The following is a 25,159-nucleotide window of genomic DNA, read 5'->3' as shown; positions in this document are numbered from 1 at the left end:
GGGTATACAGTAGCCCTGCTCCCCTGCTAGAACCTCCAAACAAGCTCAAGGTTTATGGCTATTTATGCTGTAACAGCAGTTTCTCTACAGGAACCTGCCAGAGATGTAAAGAAAGTATTTTCTGAGTGGTCAGGCCATAGAAGTTGTGAAATGTCAAGTCTGGGGATCTATAATGACAACAGATAGGCAGATATGTTTCCTCTTGTGAGGGTAAAGGCTAGAGTCCATTAAGAGAAGATAGTACTGCCTTGTCTTGTTTTGAGCAGAAAATATCCTGGGCAAAGTTCTGTATTAGCACAAAGAGTTGTCCCTATGTTTATTCTTTTCATTAAGGACTTAGCTTCTCTGCAGACATGTATGAAAATGTGTGTTCAGATTCATACTAGTTTTGTAAAAGGAGACCACAGCAGCATTAAGTAATGATTATTTATTAATGCAATAATAAAACTTTTCACAAATATTTAGTCATACATTCAAGACATACTTTTCTGTGACAGTTTGGACTGTATATACAAAATAAATAGTTTATCATGTTGTCTTATTTTAGTTTTTAGAATGCTTCATTTCACTGAACTAGTCACAAGAGGAGAAGGTAATGAATACGCAGTTTTCCAGATTTTAAAATGGATCGAGTGGAAAAGATCCCATCCATAATAACGAACATTATCACATCATAAATGCACCTGTACACTGCAATATGAATGATAGTGTAACAAAAGACAATACATTAGCATTACTTGGAACCACAGCTTCTAGTCGTTATTGAGGACCCACCACGATGCTGGAAGAGAGCAGAATTTATTTATTTGTTAACATAAAGGGCATTTCTTCTTTGACCTCTGGTAAAAATCCTAAATAAAATACCTATAACATATATAAAGAAAGATTAGTTTAATATATGCAGCTAATACTGGTGAGAAAAAGTGCTCAGAATACAGGGAGAGATAAGTGGTGGGAAGGTGGCTTTATCACAAGCATTATATCTCCTTTTGATAACATCAAAAGAAGCATTAATGTGTCATAGGTGCGGTTGCATAGAATTAAGCACCCAGATACCCAAGTGCAAACCACATAAATCCTCAATCCTGTGCTGCTGTGTCAGTTTTTAAGCTGAGCACTATGTTCCCTGGTTGTGTTACCTTTAATGACTTGCTTTCCTTGTGACATTATTCTGATCTGGTGGTTTTTTAACACAACTCTAGGAATTAATAGCATTTTGTCCTCGAAAGTAAGAGAATTGATGAACTTGTAAAATGTCATTCCCATAAAAAGTTCTGTAATCACCAGATTATAGACAGTGCTGGGGTGAAACCAATTTGTGTTTGTTCGCCTTTGGCCTTTTGAAATGGAGCCTTATGCAGAGAGGAACCACAAGATTTATGGAGAGAGATGGGAAGGAAGGAAAGGAATTGTGACTGGATCTGAGATGCCAGAGATGGGAGATGGGTGCTCTCGGCTCCATAGGTTTCACACTACAGAAATTCATTACAGAACTTGTTTCTTGTGTATGTATCCATAAATGCTGCCATTAATGCTATTTTAATGAAAATTGTTATTCATGAAGAAACGTGATGAGAAAATACTCAAGAGTCTTACCTGAATTCAGGCTATGAGCCTAGTAGTCTCTGAAACATCAGTGGATTAATGAATTTCAGCCCCCAAAAATGCAAATTTAACTATTTATTTCTCATGGGTTATAGTGTTATAATTGTTCAATGGTTTCCCCTTAGCTTATGTTTTCTTCGCTCAAAGGTTCTCAGGAGTCCTCAAGTCCAGATCTTGTGTAAAAATGAGATATTCACTGAAGGTGAACTGAGTGATTCATGCCACCCTGGTAGATTGGCTGAAGCAACTGGGTGAGTTAACAGGTGTATGAGTGGTTGTAATAGGTTGTGGTTCTTATTAACCGACGGGAAATTAATTCTCTTTAGGATAATACTGGACCAAACAGTCTTGAAAACTTGTCTTCCTGAATCATTCTTGGCCACATAAGTGTATCCTTATTAATTTTACTTAATTGGTAAAGACTTTTGGGTTGTAAACTTTGATCGAATCAGATTCAGATTACAATTTGCAATTGATTCAGTTCTTAGCTACCCAGATGTGTAGAGGAAGTTTGGAAGTTTCTCATCCAAGGTAAATTTGCTCTTAAAATAGAGCCTATCTTGTGTTCTAATTGCAGACAGGTTTGGGGGTTTTTTCTTCTGATTTTACGGTGATGTCACTTTACGGTGTCTAAAATTCTTTTCTAAAGTGTACTGCAGTGTATTGCAGCCATCATTTTATACTTCAAGAACATTTACTGTCTTTCAAAGACATAGATGATTTATATAGATCAGTTGTGGGATGATCTATACAAATCATATTTCTATGAAACAGGGTTCAAATCAGTGCACAGATTTCTAAATTACAGGTAATGTATAAAATTGTATGAAGAGCTGTGAGTGCATTAATTCCCATTGGTCCCCCCACCCCAGCAAGGAGTACACAGTGAGAAATGCTGTTTCTATGGCAACTGTCTGCTAGATAGAGTGCTGCAGACTGAAATCTTTCTTAGCAGGCAGAGTAAATGCTTTAATGTGTAGCTGGAATCCAATTTCAGACACTTCCATATTTAGGCATTTAAAAGTTACGTTTACATTTTATTTTATGTTAATTGTACTTTACCCGTGAGAAAACTACCCTGGAACACTGGTGGATCATGTGCAGTCTCTTGGACACAAAGAATTTTGGGGAAAGGCTTCATTGTTTGCTACAGTCAAGTTTGTCTTAAATCCAGCAATATCCCAGTAAGATACAAGATTTACAGAGATTCTTGGTTCATTAACTGCAATCTTCTGATTCTGCAGGGATCCCTGGCATGTAATTTTGTGTCCAGATCAGGCTCATGAGGTCCGAAGATGTCTTGGCCAGTTTCTTTTAAGGAGAAGCCCTGGGTACAGGACTACATTTATTTTTCTACTAAGTGGGGTTTTATTATTTTAAATACAGTCTGTACCCAGACATACAGGAAATTAGGGCTTCGTTGTAATAGATTTGTGTTCCTTAAAATAAAAAAACCCACCAAAATTGCTCTCCTCTCTCTGTAAATATGGGACTGATGCTTTCTTTGCTTCATCCTGCACTGTGCCTTTTAACTCTTTTTTCTGGGAGAAAGATGTTACATGCTCATTGGTTTGTATTAGGAATAATAATCTGAATCTTTACCACTTTGCTTTTTTTAACATAGCAGGAAGTATGTACAACAAGTTGGTTAGTAAATATCAGTTATTGGTAATTAAGGCTCCCTTCAGTCAATGTAAGTAGGAATAAGTTGAAGTCTTAATCAGAAAGCATTTTTTTTCCTTGAAAAGATTAAACAGGGTCTATTTTACCATTCACAAATAGTATTGTTTATTCTAGATATTTTCTCAAATAGTGTATGTTAGTGTAACTTCACAGTATGTAAAATAAAGCACTGTGGGTCTTCTCCGTGCTGATGCATTTTATATTTCTGTAGCTAAAATAAAAACATTTTGAGTCCCTTTCTCCTCTATACTTTACCAAAGCAGATCTGACTAAGGGTGATATTATGCAATGGTCTTGCATATGGAACACACTAATATAATAAAACCTTTCATAAGGAACAAACAAAAAAATGTGAAAAGTTGATATTTACCAGGGACTAGCATTGTTGTGATGAGCTCTGGAGCTTCCAAGAAATCCACATTACTTCTTTGGAATGCCTTGCTGTAATTCATTTGAAGGTGGCTAAATAATTGTAAAAAATAAAAATGTAACAGGTTTTTTAAAGGAGCTCAATTTTTTAAATGAGCATTAGAAGTTACTGCTAAGTTAATTACAGTTAATGCTGTAACAGAGATTCTGTGCTTCAAAACCTACGTTATTGTGGGAGAGGAGACCAGATAAGCTATGAAGTTCTTGCATGTTATATTAAACACAGTTTTTTTCTGTGCAGCTCACTGTCACTCTGATGCTCATCTCTTGGTTGTGACCCAGTTCGATGCTGACGTGTGTTACCAGTGTTCTTGAGTCTTTGTGATAGGAAACCCAGTAAAACTGGGCTTTGGTTTGAAAGGAAAGCAACAAAGCTTCAAGAGACTTCTCCATCTCCCTAAGAACGAGTTCTGTCTACAGATTTAGGATCATAGGGTTGGTTTGTCTGAGTTTTTTTTAACTAAATGTAGATTATCTTTTTGTCTCAATTTCTTAGTCATCTGCCTGCCAGAGACTAAAATTCATCTGGTAGGATATTTAGTCACTATAACTTCTATTTTGGGCCCAAAAAGAGACACTGGGAGTCTGTCAGATGAGTTCCTGTGATGTGGATTGGGAAGTTTTGGGAGAGTTCCCCATAACTACTTGCATGCTGAAGTGTGCTGTGGGGTGGCACATCTCCTGTTTCAATAATTGGGTCTTTTTGTTTCTTCTTTACTGTGAAGCTCTGTTAATATTGCTGTCTTCCTGGTTTTCTGTCGGCGATGAACTAACATCTGTCTGATGCTATATCTTTATCTACTCACTTTCAGACTTTTTCTGTTTTGAATCACCTTTTTCTTTCTGGCATTTTTATTTATGTTTCAGTATATTCAAGTCTTTAGCAACTGAAGTATTGTTCTGAAGTATTAATTGTGATATATTTATCAAAAGATCAGTTAGCAGTATTTAAAGTAATTTGTACTCAGTCTTTCTACACAATTGATTTCTAAACTTCAAAACTTTATGTATTACCAAAAAAAAAAAAAAAAAAAAAAAAAAACCAACCCAAAAAAAAATACTCGCCACCAAAACCCTGAAAATGCCACCAAAACTTACCTATTCCAGGCATTGCTGTTTTCCCAGAACTCATAAACAATGAAGCGGAAATTAGTTGGAAACTTCTGTATGGAAACACTAAAAATTTCACAGTAGAACTAATTTAATGAAACGCAATAAAGTTATTTGACATATACATTTTATTCCTAACTGCTTATGATTAGGAATAAATGCAGTGATTTTTGAAAAAAACCCCCACAGAACAAAACAACAAAACCAAACCCAAAAAACAACCCAAGTAATAAACAAAGTTATATTATCATAGTGATCATATACTGCAAATTATGTGAGCTTTTAGAAAATAAATCCTTGTGTATTTATTTTTATTAGTTAGTATTGCCAGATAGGCTGATATCTGCTGCAGATACACCTTTAAAATAATATTTTGGGTACTAGTTACTTTTCATAAGTTATTCAAGGAACAGTTTCTCAAGGGTGAAAAATGACCCACAGAATATCTCTTGATCCTCTACACAGAATCATCCTGCTTATTATCCTGAGCATAAAAGCTTTATAGCATGTAGGGCACTTATGCACTTGGGTACTCAAATTGGTGTTTCAATAAATGGCACAGAAAGTATATATACAGATTTGTCAGTGTGCCCACATGTGAGATTGCTGATCTCACTAAGGATGTGCTTGAAAACTGGTCTCAGCTTATGCTTCATAATGTGGTCAGCAATGTTTTATGATTTATTGGTTTTCTCCTGCTGTATGTGAAAGTGCACAGTAAAATAGCAAAAATATCAAAAGCTGTTGGAATAAACAAGTCACTGTCAATTATAGCTACAGCAAAACCCATCCGTTAGGTGGCATTACAGACTTAACAAACGCCTGTAAACTTGGGCGAGAAAGGAACTTTGTGCCACCATTTGCTGAGTTGCATTCTGAAGTCATGTAATCTCTCTTCCCTGACAAGTCTGCAGTCACTACAGTGTTTTGCTGGTTGTTCATTTCTGGGAGGGGGCTGGGAGGGCTTCTCATGGGGTTTTTTTCCCATCTCTTGGCCAACAAGAAAATTTTATTTTCCTTATCAGTCTGCCTTTACCACTGCAGAAAGATCACTCTTCTTCCATCTTAACTTAATTTTTCTGGTCTATGTGAACACTACTGATAAAATCCTAAATGTGATAATCTCATAGTAACAAGACTCATAAATTAGAGATGTGATAGGCAGTCTTTGAAGCCCTTGAATATAAAGAAAGATGCAGTATTGTGTACACATTACAAAAATATGTTTTTCATAATGGTCTGTAGGATGTATGATAGTAGATCTCTCCACTATGTTAAATTCAGAAATTAAGTACAGTGGTAAGCCGCTAAAATTTATTCTTAACCCAGCTCTGATGTTTTATTTAATTCTAAAAGGAGCAAAGTAGAAACACAGTTTCATTGACAAATTTGCTTTTTAATTTTTCCAATTCTTTCTTATGAATTAAAATGCTACAATGACAGCCTAAAGGGAAGATTCTGAAAGCTTCCAAGCAGAGAACTGGCAAACAAGTTGATAAGTTGCTCCATTGCCAGGTGAGCACAAATGAAGGATGGCAAATGAGTTTTCCAACAAAGAGTCTCAGCCTAGGAGCTTCCAGAAGTCATGACTTGATGACCTGCAGAGCTAACAAGCCTGAAAAGATTGTTTAGCATCTTTGGGATAGCCTGTACTGTCATTTTGTGATAGTACCTAAAATCTGCACATTCTGACATCTCTTTCTAGTTCTAGCTGTCTTTGAAAAGCTCTTACACACACACATAACCCACCAAGAAAGGAGTTATAGGTTCTCTTCATAAATAATCCAAGAATTATTATTATTATCTTATTAAAGAAAAAAGACTGCATTCCTTCCTTCAGCCCAGGGACAATAACATTGTACTTACTGCAAGCAGCCACCTTGAGCAGAAGCAGATTCCACATACTGCTTCAGGGCAAGACGGAATTCCTCCACTTTTTCTTCTATCACAGACATTTGATGCTGAACGATCATTATGTGCTGATACAAAACCATTACACTATTACTGCCATATCTTCCTCTGAATTCCTTGTACTTTAAACTCAGAAAAGTCTATCATGAAACAATACAAACCACAATCATCAAAGAAAACGCACAAAAGTTCCCTTGAAGTTTGAAGTCCCTGTCTGGAGTGGAGAATTAGAAATGCATTGTTAGAAAGCATGGTTTTTATGTCTAGGCATGAGCGTCCACTTCAGAGAAGAAGAGTTGTCCAAACTCGGGATGAGAGTCTTTTCAGAAGAGGGCAAAACAAAGGCTGATCTTTAAGATGTTCAGTAATAAAGTCAGTGAGTTTCCTTGGATGAATGTATGCCAGCAGGTGTGAGGTTTGGGATGAGAGCATATCCCCACAATCTGCACTGGATGCATTGTTGCTTTAATTGAGGTGCTTTCATAGTTTTTTACCTTTTAGAGCCCTGAACCTCAGGTGAGTGAGAGGCCTAAGATAGCCCATGTTAAGTGATGGATAGAGAGGGGGTCTTCCCTCCACAATTCTGCAGGAAATGAAAAGTCTTTATAAACAGGACTATGGAAACAGTCAGTAGTACAGAAGACCTATTTATCCTGAATTAATATAATTATCATTTAGCTCTTTCAAATAGTTAATTTATTGATTCATCTACTGAAGCTTGTCAACTTCACTAATGGAATATTTAAAGGAACACTATGTTCTTCTTAATGAGTACAACTTAATGTCTTATACAGGTTTTTGACTTGTTTCTGCTTTGATTATGAATACTGTTATATCATGGATTATAAGCAGTCTGTGTAGCAATAATGCATAATCTCATTTAAAAAAAAATCTAATGCAACTCCTGTTACGAAATAATCTTTTCACTTGCATTTGATTTGCATTTTTTAGGTTCAAAGCCGTGAATTTAGGAATGCTAGTGTATCAATCTTGGGACATAAACTTGTTTAACAGTAAGTTTATTTCTGGTCACAGTTTTGGTTTTGTAGGTTGTAATGTTGATTACTGGTTAGCACTAGATACTCTTTCATTTTACCTCATAGGATTTCCTACAGCAGTTTTTGGAGGGAAGGAGGCTGTAAAACAAGGGTTTAAAGTATGCATGCAGCATTTGGAGCAGAGAAGCCACCACCCCATAAACATTGGATAAATCTTATTAATGACACATTTTTCTCCTTATGTGTGTTAAAGTTTTGGCTCACTCTATCCTTTGAAAGCAATGCAAAAAATTAGTATAAAAGTTTTGCCCACATATTCTAAGTTTTGTTCTGTTGCCTTTTGCACAGTGTATTCTGCTAACTGTGATTACTGGAAAAAGTGAGGATAAAGATTTTTAAAATTATTTTTTAACAGAAGAGACCAGGTACGGTCTCAATGCCTAGTGTTTCAAATCCAATGTCAAAATCATTATCTTGAAAAGTACTTACAGATCTTGCATTTTCTTCCAAAACTTCCTCTTCAAGTGGCTCAAGCTTTAGATCCTTTGAGGCAATTAAAAAGAAAATAGAAATTGTAGGAGTCAATACTACAGCTGTGTTCTGCTCTTACATTTTTAACAAACTATTCCAATAACTAGATTCTGTTCTACCTCAAGAAGTTAAATCTCTTCTTTATTAGTTCTAAGTCAAACAGAAATGTTGCTTACAAGATCTTGCATGCCTCAGTGGTTAATTCCAGCCCAGGCTGACTTCTAAAGTTTTATTTATAGTGCTTGGCAGGTGATTTTTCATTTTAACAAATCTGCTTGTTCCCAAATGTATGTTGGATTTAATTGAGAAAAGACAGACATCCTCTCAAATTGTCACACAGACTGTGGAGAGCAAGAAGGGTAATTTGAAATGAACTATCAGCCACTATTGTGCAATCATAAAACTTTACACAGAAGAAATTCCCCTACAGGGACTCTATGGTTGCAGGGGGCTGTTTTCTAGCACTGAAAGAGATGTGCATGATGGTCCAAGTCAGGTTTCTGAACTGCTGCCCTTGCTGTGAGGACAGGCTGGGCAGCAGCAAAGAGATGTGTCTCTGAGTACACCTGGTACACAAACTGGATGTGCACATCAGGAATCAGTGATTCACTCAAACACCAACCAGCAGAGCGCAAAAAATTATTCTTTACTCTCCAGGCACATGCAGTACTTCCTAACCCAGTGTCATTATGATATTCTGAAAAACACCCATATGCCTGAAAAGAAAAGCAGATTGATTTGCAATAAGCAGCTGAAGCAAAACACACTCTTTGTTAGTGGTGCTTCGCTTCTCACTGAACACAGCTCTTGTGTAGCAAAGAGAAAAATTTTCCTCCGCTCCCAGCATGGGTAAGGATTGATTAACCTCAGGTAGCAGCTGTTCTGCCAGCACAGATGCTGTACTCGCTGAAAAGCCAGCAAGAGATGTGCAGGTAGAGTTCAAATGAACAGAGGACCTCCACCAGCAGCAGGTGGCAGAGCAAGGCAGGAGTGAAGTATTCAGAAACTGCTGTGTAGTTGTACATCTTCTGCGGAATGTGGATAGAAAGGCATGAAAGGTGTGTATGAAGGGAAAGGCAGCCAGCTTTATGGTCAGTGCAGACACTTCAGATAAAAAAACTGAGGGAAAAATGTGTATTCCTGTAGTTCTATACTTTCCCTGCTATTTTTTTCTTGGGAAACATATGGAAAAAGAGAGGAAAGTAATGACTCAAGTTGTACTGCAAAGTTTCTCTACAGGTAACAAGAGAATAATTCTTTTCTTTGCCAGTATATGTAAATTTAGAATTTGAGTGAAAATAGACAAATTACAGGACTGATTCATGGTCAAATTCCCCTTTGACAGAACACAGCAGAAGACTTAGACAACGCTAAATCTACCCTTCACCAGGTAGTATTCCAGTAGGAACACTGACTCATAACTTGCTAGCCCCCTCTAGGAGTTAAAAATAATCTCTAGTAGTTCTTCAGTAGTGTTATGTCATTAGGCAGAGCGTGCCTGCACAGATGGGGTGAGTCTGCACAGCCAGCCTGTGTGGCCTTGGAGCATGTGAGCACTGGCACATGGTCCCCATCTGTGAGGAAAGAGGGCTCCTGCACTGGGTGGCTTGGCTTTTGAGCCTGATGGAAGTAGCCTGGTGTGCAGAACAGAGGTTCTGCCAGCCCAGTACCGTGCAGCCTGGAAATAAAAACTTATGCAGCTCAGAGCTGGGGCTTTAAAATGCCTCTGCAATCCTACCCCACCTCAGCTGAGAAGGGGTGGATTCTGGAAATTTCCCTTTAGCATGATTATGCAATCCTTTCTAATCTGTTTCAGGGCAAAGTCAGAAAGAGGGGCTGTTCGTAGCTGCTGAAAGGCAGCTGGTATTTAATGCCTCTCACAGTCAGATGTGGCTGTGAGATACAAAATCAAGCAGCTGCAAAGTTAGGCAAAGGTGGATATAAATAGGTTGTCTACTGGAAAAATTGGACTTATCTAATTGCTATGGTTTATTAATCAAGTTTTATATTGACAAGGAGGTAATTATGGGAGGTATATGCCCTGCCACTGTATCCCTTTGGCACTTTTCAGGCTGAGGTTCTCTGTTGTTTATCTGTAGAAGATTTGATCATTTTATAACATCCTTGTTGTTAGTATATTTACCACAAAATGTTTGGCTGCTTTCTGTAACATTTACACTGCATTATTGCTGTATGCCAGGTATATTTCTTTTTTAAGTAACATTCTTTTAAATGTTTTCTTTTGACATCAGTCCATGTCAGGTGGCAACTGTGGCAGGACAGTGAGCTGCTGTTTCCAAAGCAGGGTGGGGAGTAAAGCCAGACTAATAATTTGTGATAGACTTTGACATTTCAAAATCCAATTTATATCTATTTAGAAAAAATCAAGCTGCTACTAAAATGTCGTTAATGTGGCAACTGCTGTGTAATTGCCTTTCCCATGAAGAAATGACCTCTGGGAGGAAGCAGCTGGATAGAGGCTCATGGGTATTCCCTGGCCAGAGCTTGCTGGACCGAGCAGAGCATGAAGAGCTGCAGAGCATGGCAAGGAACAGAGTAAGAAGCTGACAGAAGTCATGGACAGTGCCACAAGGAATGGCTGAATTTCACAGCTGGTGAAGGAGAAGTGATGCAAGAGACTGTCAGGCTGCAGGGATAACCTAAGGGAATACTGGGCTCCTTTTGGAGCAAAGCCAATCGTGCTGGGGTCACGTGACCATACGCAGCTAATCAGTAATAAAGCTGAGATAACAGAAATACCAAACTGAGACCAAACGGGAAAAGTAATTAAGGGCAGTTTTTTCATTTGGGAGGGAGCAACAGCAGGGAAAGGTCAGTATGCTTCTCTTGCTGACCGCTGTGCCAAGTCACCACCATTTATTGGTTTGTTTTTTTTTTGTTAAATCCCTTACTTGACTATTTTCTATGTGTGTAACTTGCTACTGAACTCAAGTTGGACTAGTGGTGGAGTAACAGAAGACATTTTTCTGCCATGAGCCAAGGTTTGAGCCAGTGCCTGGGTAAAGGGTATGGGTCCAGACACAAATACTAGATGATAATATTCATGGGGGAATATCCCAATCAGCTAGAAAGAAAGAACGGGATCAGGCTGTTTCATGTCCCTGTGAGTGCTGGTGAAGAGACCCATGCCAGTGTCTTTGGAGTACAGGTACAGTCTCGCTGCTGGTGAGCACTGACCTGTGGGGAGGAACAACATCAGCTGCACTGGGATGGGAGCTACTCCTGAGTCTGAGAGCACTTCAGCCTAAAACCTCACCTCTAGTAGACAAGGAGGAAGAAATACCCTGGGTCACAAAATCCACTGAATTCAGCCACTCCCTTAGCGCCTACCTGAAATTGTCTGTCTGTCCTTCAATAGGGAAACTTAATGCAGAGAACAGCCCAGGAATTTATAACCTTGCTTTTTCCCCTCCTGTTCTTTCTTCTCCAAAAAAACGAAGTCATCACACACAGATTATAAGATAACTTTTGAACACCAGGGTAGCAATCAGGTCTCAATAACAAGAGGAATAGATATTTTCTGTACTGACAGATGTGGCTCAGGATTTTACAAGTACTGGGAAGCCCTGGCATTGTTGCATCAGATGGGTCATATGTCAGACTCCTGGAGGGCTCTGCTTTGGTGTGGAAACCACGGGTGGTTTCTGGGTTCTGGGAAGTGGTACAGCCAGCTCCCAGGCAGGATTTGCATCAGATTTTGGTTGAACTGTACTGACAAGGAAAGTGGTTTAATCTTTATAAATGAGTATTCTCTGATGGGAAAGGAGGAAACAAAACTTTCTGTCAAGCTTTCACAGGAATGTTTGGAGAGGAAGAGGAAAATATCAGATGCTAAAAGGGGAAGGTTGTAGCATGTTCCCCTGAACAAGCATAATTAAATACATTAACATCCTCCAGTCATAGAACAATGCAGCTTTTCATATCTTTATGAAAAGTTTAATCTGTGGTGATGGGAGAGGGAAAGGAAGCATGGAAAAGCCATGTCGTGAATAGGAAAAAGGAAGGTGGAAGAAAAATGTAGTAATTTAATGAGTGTTAGCTCTCTTAGGTAATGTTGCAGCTGGGGCATTGAAAACATTTGTGTTTTAAGGATTGCTTTACTGAAAGTGAAAGAAGAAACAGGTGAAAAAGCCCACACACCTTCTTTTCCAGTCTATCAATTAGCTTCTGGAGTCTGTTTATCTGGATGACCCATTGGCTGTCTTCCTCAATCCAACCTTTGGAAAAGATAAATGATAAACATTTATAAAATGTTACTAAATTGCTCATCCATAGTGTAATCCTGTATTTTATATTAAAAAAAGGTTTAGCATGCAATTTATTTTGCTTCTCAAAGATTGTGCTGCAACTAGTTCAATGTTCATTTAGGTGAAACTAAAGGAAAGCATGATCTGACTCTATGAATGATTTTCCTTCTGTTTAAAATACAATAGAAATTCATACAGAATGAAAACTACATTCTAGATTAATGCCAGTGCTTTTGAAATCATACTGATAACCAAAGAAAAATCTTCATCTCTACTGCAGGTATATTCCTGCCTGTGTAGTGACCAGATCATAGAATCTTAGAATGGTTTGGGTTGGAAGGGACCATAAAGATTATCTAGTTTCAACTCCCCTGCCATGGGCAGGGAAACTTCCACTAGATCAGATTGCTCAGGCCCCATCCAACCCGATCTGATGTCATATAGCAAGGGTGGAGCTAGAAGATCGTGTTCCAGTGATGCCATGATGATTTTTTGCCTTTTCTTTTTATATACCTTTTATGTATTCTCAGTACCCTTAGCATGCATACTTGTAATTCTTTAGGTCTGACATCTTAGCATAGTCCCGGTATTCTTCTAGAGCAGAAGACCAAACATCCTAAAGGCCTCACAGTTGGAGGCCGGAAAGCCTTACGCTATCTTAAGAAACTAAGGCCCCTCTAGAACATACCCTGTAAACTAGAATTAGGCCCATCTAGGGGGGAATAATTTAGCATAGTGAGATGTCACTCCATTCAAGCCTCTCACTGGGGGGCATCTCTGTTAAATATGCTAATTCACAAGGTCTATAAAATTGTACACGCAATCCACCGTGTGTGTGCATTCCATCTTGACTAATTGTTGCACCATAAGGATTCTTATTAAATCCCAAGGTAAAAACCCTTTATCCCTTAACCACGTCTGGCTCTTAATTTTAGGACCAAGGATAAGACATCACTAGAAAGGCACAAGCATCTGGGCTATGAAGATGGTGAAGGGCCTTGAGGGGAAGCCGTATGAGGAGTGGCTGAGGTCACTTGGTTTGTTCAGCCTGGAGAAGAGGAAACTGAGGGGAGACCTCATTGTAGTCTGCAACTTCCTCATGAGGGTGATGCCTTAGGTTTTAACTTTTATATTTTTCAAATCCTGTACTTCTTAGTGTGTAATTCTGAAGTTTCCTGTAGCCTGTTAACTTCTGCTCTCTCATGCTAGGTAGACATAATAAAGCCTCTCTGGTCCTGCTCTTCAAGGACACCCAGACCGTCCTAGGCCCAAAAAGTATAAACCAAAGAGCCTCTAAAGGGGGGCAAGCTGAGGGGAATTACACCATTAAACTAAAGCTTTAACTGGAGAATTAACCCTGATATGCAAATGAACCAAACCTATAAAAGTGTGAAGAACTCCTGACCTGTTATCTATCTTGGCAATAGCCTCTGGCCCCCAGGGGGTACCTTTGAAGGCCTTTCAAATAAATACCTACTTTTATTCCCTTACTCCTGTCTAGTCTCTGTGTCTAGGAGGCCTCTTAAGGCATCAAGGGGAAGAGGAGGGACAGGAATCCGTCTCTTCTCTCCAGTGAGAGTGACGAGTGACAGGACCCAAGGGAATGGCATCAAGCTGTGTCAGGGGAGGATTAAGTTGGATATTAGGAAAAAATTCTTCACCCGGAGGATGGTTGGGCACTGAAACAGGCTCCCCAGGGAAGTGGTCACAGCACCAGGATTTCAAGAAGCATTTGGACAATGCTCTCAGGCACATGGTGTAAGTCTTGGGAACGGTGCTGTACAGGGCCAGGAGCTGGACTTTGATGATCCTTATGAGTGCCTTCCAACTCAGGATGTTCTGTGATTCTGTGAGTCCCTCTAAAGTCTCTGGAAAGTTTTGCTTTGCTAAAGTCTCCTGAAAATTGTCTGCCAAATGAAAAGCACAATACTCTAGGAAAAAAATGTGCACTAATAAAGCAGTTCCTGACATCACCCACCATGTAAATGTGTACATAAGTGATAGCTCTAAGGAGAGAGAAGGGTTGTTTATCAGAAACTGGAGATTTTTCAATAAATGCTCTTGTTATGCACATTCATTAATCTGCTCATTTTCCAGCTGAGAGTTCTTGTGGCACTTGCATGGTTTTGACCAAACAAAGAAATCCTAATGCTGAGAACATTCCACAGCTGTGATCTCTAGAGGAGGCAGGGTGTGGTTATACCTGAACAAGTACACAGGCTGAAGAAATGCTGGCCTGAGCCTCGAGTGCATACACACACCACAGTGTTACTATGCATGTGGGCAGCAGGGGGTAAGCAGGAAGACCAAGTGCCAAGACAAACACAAATCTTGTGCAGGAAAGTGGACAGCTGTCAGCTATTAGTAGAGCTGTGGAAGTAAATGTTAGCTCTTTGAGATTACACCAATGCAGTGAATGGATTTGGTAGAGCTTGCATTTGCTTGGGTTCCTTCTGAATTAGGAGTGCAGCTACAAGGTTCTGTGACCTTCCTTGTTAGGAACAACATCAACTCACAAGAGACTGACCATCATCCTGCATCACTGCTCTCAATGAGCAGCATCATTTGGTGAATGAAAGGGAGTGAGTCATGAATGTGAGTGACAGAAAGGTCCTCAGGAGAGGGTTTAAAAGGAAGAGGTCAGCACGTGGCTGCAAGCAGTGACTAGTCAAGAAGTAAGCTAGACCCATCACGTTTTGTTATTTCAGTCATCTTCATGCCTTGATTCTGGGACACAGCACTAAGCATGGAGATGTCTTCACTGCAGCCTCATGCTTAATGTCACTCCTTCCAAAGAATCCCATTTACCAAAGCAAATAATTTTCTATCATTTTCCAAAGCACAATTCTGCTTCAGACTTTTTTTGTGTTATCTTAAATGAAATATTCTTTTCTTTCAGGTTTTGTATTTTCTCTTTCTGTTTCTTATTTATTCCCCTCAGCTGGGATGTGAGTCATGGCAGAGACTCAGGGTTGTATATAAGTTATAGCCTTCACCTTTTCATTCAAATCTGCAGGCAATAAAGATTGCCTAAAAAGTGTTGGAGCAATACAAAATACACAGTTTGGCCTACAATTATGTTTTTATATTTTATAATTTCAGATCTATGGGTATGCATTGATTTTCCTCAGTTTCCTCAGTTTTGAGTTAATATCTTCTGTATTAAATTGAAATTGTCTTCTGCCAGTAAAGTATCTGATTTAGTTAGATGTTAAAATTAAATTTTTGTGAGTAAGACATGTGCATCTTTTTCTGTGCATGAGTGTAAGCACATTTTAAATATCTTTAAAATGTGAAATACCATACCTGTGCTAGAATGAGGATTATTTGATGACAGGCTGTTGTTCCTCTGAAGCCTTCGAGCTAAGCGTTTTCCTGGCCACTGAATTGAGAGCACTTCTGGTTTTGTTGGATCTTTTCTGCACAGAAACACAGGAGACTTCTTAAGGAAAAATATGTAGGAGAGCTCTTCTCTCTCTGTTCTCAAAAAATGTGCTTCTATGTTCCCTTTTTAATTCAATAAAAAAGAAATACCTATTGAGAGCACTGAATTATTTTCTGGATTTTCACTCTTATTTGGTGTCTTGGGGTGACTTTATGATGTGCATCTCATATCGCTGCCCTATGCCCAGAAATTAATTCTGGTGCCTTTCTATGCCTTTAAACTGAGTCTGAGAGGAGGAAGGAAAAACTGAGCAAAACTTATTCAAAGCAGTTTGCAGCTTGTTCAAGGTCACACAGAGATAGCAACTTTTTTTTCCAGCTGCAGCAGGGGAGTGAGGAAGCACCCAGCTTGCAGGTTTTTTTTTCCAGTCAGATTTTGGGCAGTTTTTCAGTTTCTTTTTCTCCAGAGACAGACTGAGAGTTGAACTTTTTTCCTTCATAGGAATTTCGGATTTTCTCCCTTTTCTACAGGACTGCTTCAATATCAGAGCACATCAGGAGAACTTTCCACTGGGCACAGAGGGCCTGGCCCTGGGCCAAGCCCCAGCTCTGAGGAGACCAAAGGGAGGACTCTAACACTTTCCCAGGCTTTTTCTCCACAGAGAGAGATTTTATTATTTAGCATTATTATTCTTTTCCCGTGTGTTTGTTAAAGAAATAGTTTTTATATCTTTCAATTTCCTTCGAGGAAAATTTATTTTTCCCAAACCTGGTGCGGGGGTAAGGGGGGTGGGCGGTGGTTGTGCCTTCTCTCAGAGGATATATTTCTAAATTTGACCAAACCAGAACATTTGGTTAGGTCATTAAAGAAGTTAATAGAAAAAAAGAAGAGGCTTAAGCTGGCAAAAACGTAAATCTTTTAGGGAGACAAATCTCAAGATCAGTGTCCATGATATGGTTGTGACCTGACCTAAGTAATCATTCTTCATTCACAGTTTCTTCATTCACAGGAGTTTCATAGCATGACTGCAAAGGAACTGTCAAGAGGTACAAAAATACTGTGCATGGTCGGTGCACCCTCAGACTTTCAAAACCTGCTTGATTCCTACAGTCAAGATGCTGGCACAAAACCACAGGGTATTACTCCTGTACTTCAGAGATCTCAAACCCAACAGCAAAACAAACAAGAAAATGACATTTCCAACAGAAAAACAAGAAAATGTCATTTCCAACAGAAAGGTCTTAAGATCTTCTTTGTCCATGAAACACAACAGTTTGTATTTTGCTTACCCTATAATCTTTAACAATAGCATACTGAGGAAAAAAATACATATAGACAAGTTACTTTTCAAAAATATTTTGATCCTTGAATCTACAAATCCTCATCACTGAGATCATTGTACTAAATTCAGCTAAACCCCTTGGATGGATAAAGGCTACCCAGGTGACTGAGAGTTTATAGAGCTAGCTGTTAACCAAGACTATGGCCCAATATTCTAGGAAGAAGCTGTGACAAACAAAAGCCTGGCTATTTCTTCTTTTAACATGAAGACCATTGTGCAACCAGGAATGAAAACAAAACCATAAAGCTGGAAAAACCAAACAAAACAGACAGTCATTATAGTAATTTCAGAGCTCTTTATATTGCAGTGGTCTGGTTTCTACATTTGATATTAAACTCTCCAGGTATTTAAAAAAAAGTCAGCAGAGCCTAGTGTGTACCAAAATGATTGTCCTACATACAGCCCACCACAGGATCATATGCATTAAATTTCAGGAAAATTCCTATTAGTGGGTTCCTATATGGAATAAAAAGTGTACCCTTATTTCTCCTGTTATTCCCTATATCAGATTTCTGGGTGAAATGTAAAGTGGTCTTGGAGGTTCTCAGTGACCTCACTCCTCACTCCCTTCCCTGCATCTGAAGAGGGGTTTGCTCACCTCTCCTGCCGGGTCTGCTCCTCTGTCGTTTCCATGGCACATTCCAGGGAGCTCTGGAGGGATTGCAACTGGTTCAGTGTCTCCTTCAAAAGAAAGCGAGTCACAAACTGCTCCAAATTGGAAGCTTCCTGATAGTCCTAAGAATTACATGAAAAAAACCCCAAAAATATCAGGCTTTGCTTACTAGGTTAGAAATACGCAAGGGAAGGTTCAGACTTCATTCAGAAAGGAAGCAGGTTGGATGTCTCCATGTTTACACATGTAAACCACACAAGCAACCTTTGTTTATGGACAAAAAGACCTCTGAATTTCCAGGTGTAGACACAACTCCCAAGTACACACTGACACAACACAGTTTCTACTCAAAAAGACCCTTTTCTTTACATCTTTAAGTCCAGTTGATGGCAGCACCACATTACTTCTGAAGTGTGGAAAAGCCAAAATAAGATTGACAGCTGCAGAATTGAATTTAAAGTTTTAATTCAGATGCACTCTTGTGAAAAGATGTTTATCAAGCCCACTGGCCTGTCTCAGACAGTGATTATGGGAATAGTCTTTGAGCAGGGCACATGCTCAGGATACTTCCCTGAAAAACCCCACTAGCAGTTGGCTGAAGGGATGTTTGTGCAAGAGAGGTTGCCTTCTGAATTTAACAGTCTTACTGATCTCTTACTGATTTTTGTTCCTTTAATTTGTTTAATTATTTTTGAAACCATATTTCTGTCTATTTCACAATTTCATGAAATGCATCTAAATGTTATTTGAGCTAGAAGTTTGGTTATTATAAAAGTTTGCACCTATACTTAGCAATCTGTAGTGCTTCTTTGAATAATGACATTCCCAATGTATTGTATGTATCCAAAAATATTTATGCTTTTTTTGTGTAGATAATTTCAGGAATAAATTTTTATGCCTGTTGTCTCCCTGACCAAATAAATCATGTTTCCATGGCTGGAGTCAAATTTGATGTTTCTGGCAAGTCCAGATCTGCAAAAAACCCACCGTGGTCCCTTCCACACCCATTATGTGATTCTGTGATTCAGTAGTTCTGCAGTAGGTAATGCTTTGTGAGGGGGTGACCTTTACAATAATATAAACACCTTCTTTCTTGTTTTCTCATTAATAAATGTAATAGGGAGGATAGAGCAGACCCCTAGAGCCTCTGCTTACTGTGTTGAGGTCACATCAGAAACAGAGAAAGAAAACAGATTTACATCTCTTAAACAATGAATTTGTTGGCTCCTCACTCAGCTGATCTTGAAAACGTTTGGGTACAATTCCATCTGAAATAGTTTCATAAATATAAGGTGCCTTCAATGAAAGATTTCTTTAATCTCCACACCTGAAGAGGGATGATAGTCCCCTATGTCCAAGCTTTAAAAAAGACCTGTCACTTCAATGGCATTGCCTCCTACACTATCCGAGAACCCATGTGAGTAGTTTTGGCATTTTTAAGCTCTTCCATGTTCTTTCCAATGTGAATTGCCGCTGAAATACCTTTCTGATTTCTAGACTTCTCTTAGAATTTCTCCATGTATGTGTTTGCAATCAGAGCACAAATACAAGATGTTTCGAAATTTGAATGTAAAATGACAGATTGTCAGATAATAGCTTTAAAAGCATTTTGCTCTTAAATAAGCGCAATCTTTTCACAATATATGTTATTGAGTCTTGTTAGAAGACTTCTGCTACAGAAATTTCAGGTGTCAAACCACTCATGAATCATCAGAAGTTACTTATGTAGCCAGAAGCTTCGTGTCTTCTACATTTACTTCTTCTATCTTCAGATTAATCAGCTGTGAGTCACTTTCCAACAAATAATTTTTCATTGATACAATTTAAAAATAGATGCTCATGAGAGATTGTCTGCGTACCTGAGGGACTCATACCAGTCTATAAATAATGTTTATGGCAACCTTTTTATGATTATTTAATATTTTTGTCAATAGGAAAGCTGATTTTTTATTCTTCTTCTAAACTGTCTCCAGTGTAATTTATTTAAAACTTCAGTGGACCTGACAGAGATCATTTCACTACCAAAAATTTTTATTCTCTAGCATGTTAGAACAACATGTATGAATCTGTGCAGCATGGACAGGTAAATGAAACCCTTCAGTAAAAAATCATGGTATATTTTCATTTTTTTTTCAGATTTTGACATTGCTCTTGGAAATAAGTAAACAAATCATTGCAGAACTGACCATTTCTTGTAAGTTTTTGAATTGTGTTTTAAAATTCTGAGCATCCAGAAAGAAAATATTGCAGATATCTCCATATTGCTTCCTGCTGATACTCATGGTAAATCTGATACAGGCATGCTGAATTACAACTTAAATGTACATCAACATTGTTTCATTTTGAAAACTCTTCAGGTGGGCTCTCACAGATAGGGGGATCATATAAACATTAGCTGTGTAATACTTGCTGCTGTCTGAGGCTGCTGCTTTCCAACTCCTTCAGAAAAGAAGTTACCTAGAAAAGCTTTCCTGCATCTGAAAGTAAGATTTTTTCATTAGAACTACTCCAAGTTTGTGCATTGCACTGGGATTTAGTCTTTTTTTCTTTATATTTCTGTCCCATAACTTCTATATTTAAAGGCTTCCCTACAGAAAAGATCCTTGTGATATTTAGATATGTCTTGGAGTTACATTATCAGAATATACAGAGCTACTTTTGTAAAGATGGGAAAGGTAGGCAGGATGCTAACATAATCTGTGGGAGTCTAGAGTTATCAGAGATCTTTCCTTATGGATATTTTACCCAAATATTAGTGCTTACAACTATTCTATGTGCAATTACTTAACTCTCTTAATGCACGTAGTTGAGCAAATAATTACGAATTATTACTCTTTCCTTTAAAAAATTGCTGAGTCCAGCAATTCTGAGGTCACAGCAATGTTGAGCAGCTTCAACTCCTGCCTAGTGAAAGATAACTACTCCTACCTGTCCTTCTAAAGTTCTTCAAAGATCACGGAAGAAGGTATTCAGCATATACAAATGATCTGAATAATTATAATTTAAGTCATGGAGGGAAAAAGATTGTGCATTACAATTCAATTTATACCTCAAGCCCAGCTCTCAGCACTGAGGAATTAGTAGCCATGCTTTGGTATTGTTTCACCATGGTATTTCCTTCAAAAAGTACCTTATTTTGCATTTTACTAAAGGCACACTGGTAAAACACTTCTGTATCAATTTATTAAGTTTATATTATGACAGAATCAGCTTGACTGGCATGCCCAGCATTTGTATTGTCAGTGTATCGTGCCATCAATCAGTAATGGGACCCATGGATGGTGTCTGTACATAAACTAGAAAAATGGCCCATTTCTTGAATTTCATCAGCTGTAAGTTACTGTTCATTAGTGTACACATTACACTGCACCACAGTTTGGGCAGTCCAGATGAAATAAGTCTGTGTTAACATATTGTTCTGCTTGTTAGTTTTACTGATTGTGAATAAATGAGGGTAATTTTCCACATCTTCCTCATCAAGAGGCAACGGTGACCTTTGTGAGCAGCAAAGATTTGCATTTCGTTTAATACAATTGAAAATACACATAATTAGTGATTTCACTGTGGAAAAGGTCACTGTGGTCTTTAAAGGTGTCTAAAGGCTATCTTAAAAAGTGCAGAAGAGGTTCTCCTTTAATAAAGGCAGAGGAGGCAGGGTTTAGGAATCTCCTAGTGCAGTCTCCATCACAAGGTTACCACAGGTTCAGCAACTCTTGATCCTCTCGGTCTCTGGTGCCAGCCTCAGCCCTCTTCCCTGGGTGACTTGACCATGCTGCTCCATTTATCAGAATAGCAGCTCCTTGAGATGCAGAAGGAGTGGGACACTTCTTACTGATGTATTACTTAGCAATTTTCTGTTTCCTATTTATATGTCATATTAAACATAATTTCATAAAAATATTTATGCTTATTTTTACAGAAAATACCTTCAAGTCAACTGAAAAACATTTATCACTGAGTAGAACTCAGTAAGGAATAATCGATTTAAATTTCCCTTTATCATGGAATGTCTCCTGCCCTGTATGTTCAGATCCCAAATTAGTGGACAATACCCTGTGTTACAACTTTAAATTGAGGATATAAAATTAGTCAGAATAACTTCACTAAAATGAAATCCCTAAGATCTAATTCTTTAGACTTTAGGAAGAAATTAAAACAGCATCAGAATAAAATCATAATTTCACCAGAAGCCATATGGAGACATGCTCAGTGTACTGACTCCACACAAATTTAACCTTTACAAAATCCTCACCTTAAGAGCGATCAAAGGCAGGATGTGCCCAATTATTAGATTCAACTTCGAATATGGAACAAGTTTTACAGTTTTATCCAAGTATTACATTTAGCATAAATTATGTGTTTAAATTCTACCTAGAGAATTGGAACAGTGACAATTTCTACTAACCGTCTGCAGTGCTGATGTAACAGCAATGAAATAAAATAGGCAGCCATGGCTGATTAGAAAGAATACCATCACACATTTGTAATAGCGTCAGAACAGTCTATCACTCTCCTGTACTGGGACCACTGAAGGAGTAATACACTGGCATTGCAATAATAGTATGCACAGAATCCATGCATGGATAAAAAATAACTCCTATTTAACTGCTATTAGGTGCATCACATAGCTTAGAGACAATAAACTGTTTTGGATGTGTTTGATTTTAGCAGGTAGCAGGGAAATGTGTAATGCCATTGCTCCAGGGAGAAGGTTGCAACAATATATATAAAACATCAAAGCTGCTGGTGGTTTTGATAGGTATCAAGAGGAGAATGGCTAGTTAAATGTTTATTTTTCTGCTGGGAAGTAATTTCTATTTAGAGGTATGAATACTAAATTAAGGGGGTTTTCATTTTGTTTTATCTTTATTTCTGACTAAACACATCTTCTCTGCTACTGGCAAAAATTTAAGCATTGTCTCTTCCTGACCCAATAGGTATAAATCTTCCACAAAAAAAGATCAAAGAAGTTCCCAAGAGTTTTCATTACTCTGATAAGGAGCTAGAAGAGGAAAAGTGTGAATCTCTGGAAAGTCCTTGCATAACTGCTCAGAATTAATTGCTTGCAGCTTTTTGAATTTATCTTAGTTTGTTTTGACTTGCACTAATAGTCACAATCTTAAAATTAAATGAAAATAAAAATTCCAAAACATAATTTAAGAATGTCCCCAGATGAAAATAGCTTTTATTTGTAGATTCCTCTCTGCCTTGTAGCAGAACTGGTGGAACTGGTGATATATTTAGCATTATCACCAGCATTCCTCTCTTCAGCTGAGAGACAGTCAATTCAGTTACTGACTGGAACAGGCTTCTCAGGGAAGTGGTGGAGTCATCATCCTTGGAGGTATTTAAAAGATATGTAGATGTGGCACCTGGGGACATGGTTTAGTAGTGGATTTGGCAGGAGGTTAATGGTTGGACTTGAGGAATTTAAGGATTTTTTCCAATTTGAATGATTCTAAACCTTAATGATTCTGTGATTTTTGATTGACATGAAAAAAAAATTAGCGATAAATCTAAAGGAACAAATGAACTATTTTCAAAGCCAGTGCATGAAAATTAGTACTCAGGATAAACTGAGAAATACTTGTTATTCTTGTGCAGCAGCTATTCATTGCATTAATTCTGTGAAAGGTGCACTTGTAAAAAGTGTGATTTCATAGAGAACAAGACTAGATTCTGTGAAAAATGTTAATAAATTCTGACCACACGTAAAAATAGGTGCCAGCTAATTTAACACAGTTTTTGTGAAAACAAAAAACCAATTTGAAACTTCATTTTTGCTCAAACAGAATGTTAGTTGTGGAACATTATTGTCAACATATCCTTACCTTTCTTCCCAGTTAATTTGTTTTGAGATATAATTTACATAAATGCTACTGTTACTGTTACTCAAATACGCAATTAAAAAAAAAATCTAAGTATTCTGGTTTATAATAGGTATCAACCCTCAAGAGTTCAGTGATTTACATAATTACCATAAATGCACCATCAGTAACTAAATTTCAAGCCTTGTGTTACTCTCTCAGCTCCTATAATCTTCTCTTTTACTTTACTGGCTCCTATTTTTAGACTATTCAAGAAATTTTCAAGTAATAATAAGGCTGCACTGACTTTGCTTAGCTTTGGGGTTTTTTGAGCAAAGCAGAAAGATTAATTATTTCACAGAAGCAGATAATTAGCCATACTGTGTTGGTCACTGAATCCAGCATCTTGCTGTTGCACACCACACACCTCCCTTTCTATGTTTTTGCAAACAACATGTAAAAAGCAGTTAGGGTTTTTTTTCCCCCAAAATACTTGGAGGCTTTTCAAGAACTTAGTAGCTCCACTGAAAAATTGTGTTGTTGTCATCCTAAAATTAATGTTTCTGTTTTGTGTATGTAAATCGTGGGTGGAAACCTGTCTTAAATAAACCAGTTTTGATAACTACTGCTCAAATGCATTTTGCTAGTTCACTGAGTCTGGTCCCCTGCTGTCACAGATACATCATTAGGTGTCTTTCATAAAAGAGCTGCAAAGGAGGGAAGAAAGTCCCTCCAAAGCAAACAATCAGACTTCTACGGAGTCTGAAAAGGAGAAAATTTGCAGTGTCCCATCCCTCTTTTCCTGCGTTGTCTGCCATTTCTTTCCATGGAAGCCTGCAGTGCTTTTGTCTCCAAAAGAAGAACTGTACCTCAGTATTTACAGGAGTAGTGTGCACTCAGAGGTCATCACTTTGAAAAAGTGTGTGTTAACTGCTGTAGCCAAAGCACTTTCTGGCTTTCACCTGTGGAAGAAAGAAATGTTTTCCATTGGCTGTTCAAAAGTCCTGCCCAAGTCTATCCAGGAGATTGTTGCTGCATTGTAGTCACTGGATTTGCACTTCAGATACAACTTTATATCAGGTCAAGCTACACTCTTACTGGATCAAAGTTTCACTTTTATTAGCACTGTTAACTGTAAAAACCAGTTTCAGGTTTGTTTGGTTTCTTTTCTTAGAATCTATAGCACTATTTCCTTTTGAAATGAGAATACACTATCCAATAAGTATAACCAATATAATCTAAGTAGCAGCTCAGATATGAAGCTTTTTGTTGCTGGAGACTGGATCACATTTACAACAGCTGTGGTGGCCTTAAGGAACTTTTGAGACAGCTCACAGGCTGAGTGAGTGTGAGTGCTAAACAGACCCTGCACTTGCAAGGAAAAGAAGTGCAAGGGCACTTAGTGCTGCTCTCCTGAGGAAGCAGCTCTACCGCAGTTACTCTCGATGATTCCCAGTCCCCACCACTTTGCCATTGT

The 25,159-nt window shown here is 38.2% G+C and overlaps 1 protein-coding gene across 2 annotated transcripts in view; it reads right to left on the bottom strand.

The window, feature by feature from the left end:
• Positions 1-412: 412 nt before the first annotated feature.
• The window catches only part of NECAB1 (N-terminal EF-hand calcium binding protein 1), a 58,091-nt gene continuing 33,344 nt past the window's right edge, over positions 413-25,159 (bottom strand). Inside the window, exons 6-13 of one of the 2 annotated variants that reach the window (XM_048287142.1) lie at positions 17,861-17,943; positions 15,842-15,954; positions 12,429-12,505; positions 8,226-8,279; positions 6,694-6,806; positions 4,816-4,893; positions 3,659-3,750; positions 413-781 (exon numbers count right to left, since the gene is read on the bottom strand). In XM_048287142.1, coding sequence (XP_048143099.1) covers positions 753-781; positions 3,659-3,750; positions 4,816-4,893; positions 6,694-6,806; positions 8,226-8,279; positions 12,429-12,505; positions 15,842-15,954; positions 17,861-17,943 — 639 coding nt within the window. In that variant the 3' untranslated portion in view covers positions 413-752. Of the gene's footprint in view, positions 782-3,658; positions 3,751-4,815; positions 4,894-6,693; positions 6,807-8,225; positions 8,280-12,428; positions 12,506-15,841; positions 15,955-17,860; positions 17,998-25,159 lie in introns of both variants that reach the window. The other variant, XM_048287141.1, reaches the window with a different exon arrangement.

The sequence above is a fragment of the Corvus hawaiiensis genome, chromosome 26 (assembly GCF_020740725.1).
Source record: "Corvus hawaiiensis isolate bCorHaw1 chromosome 26, bCorHaw1.pri.cur, whole genome shotgun sequence".
Classification (NCBI taxonomy): Eukaryota; Metazoa; Chordata; class Aves; order Passeriformes; family Corvidae; genus Corvus; species Corvus hawaiiensis.
The sequence above is the reverse complement of the archived record's forward strand: the minus strand, read 5'-3'. Positions and strand labels throughout refer to the sequence as shown.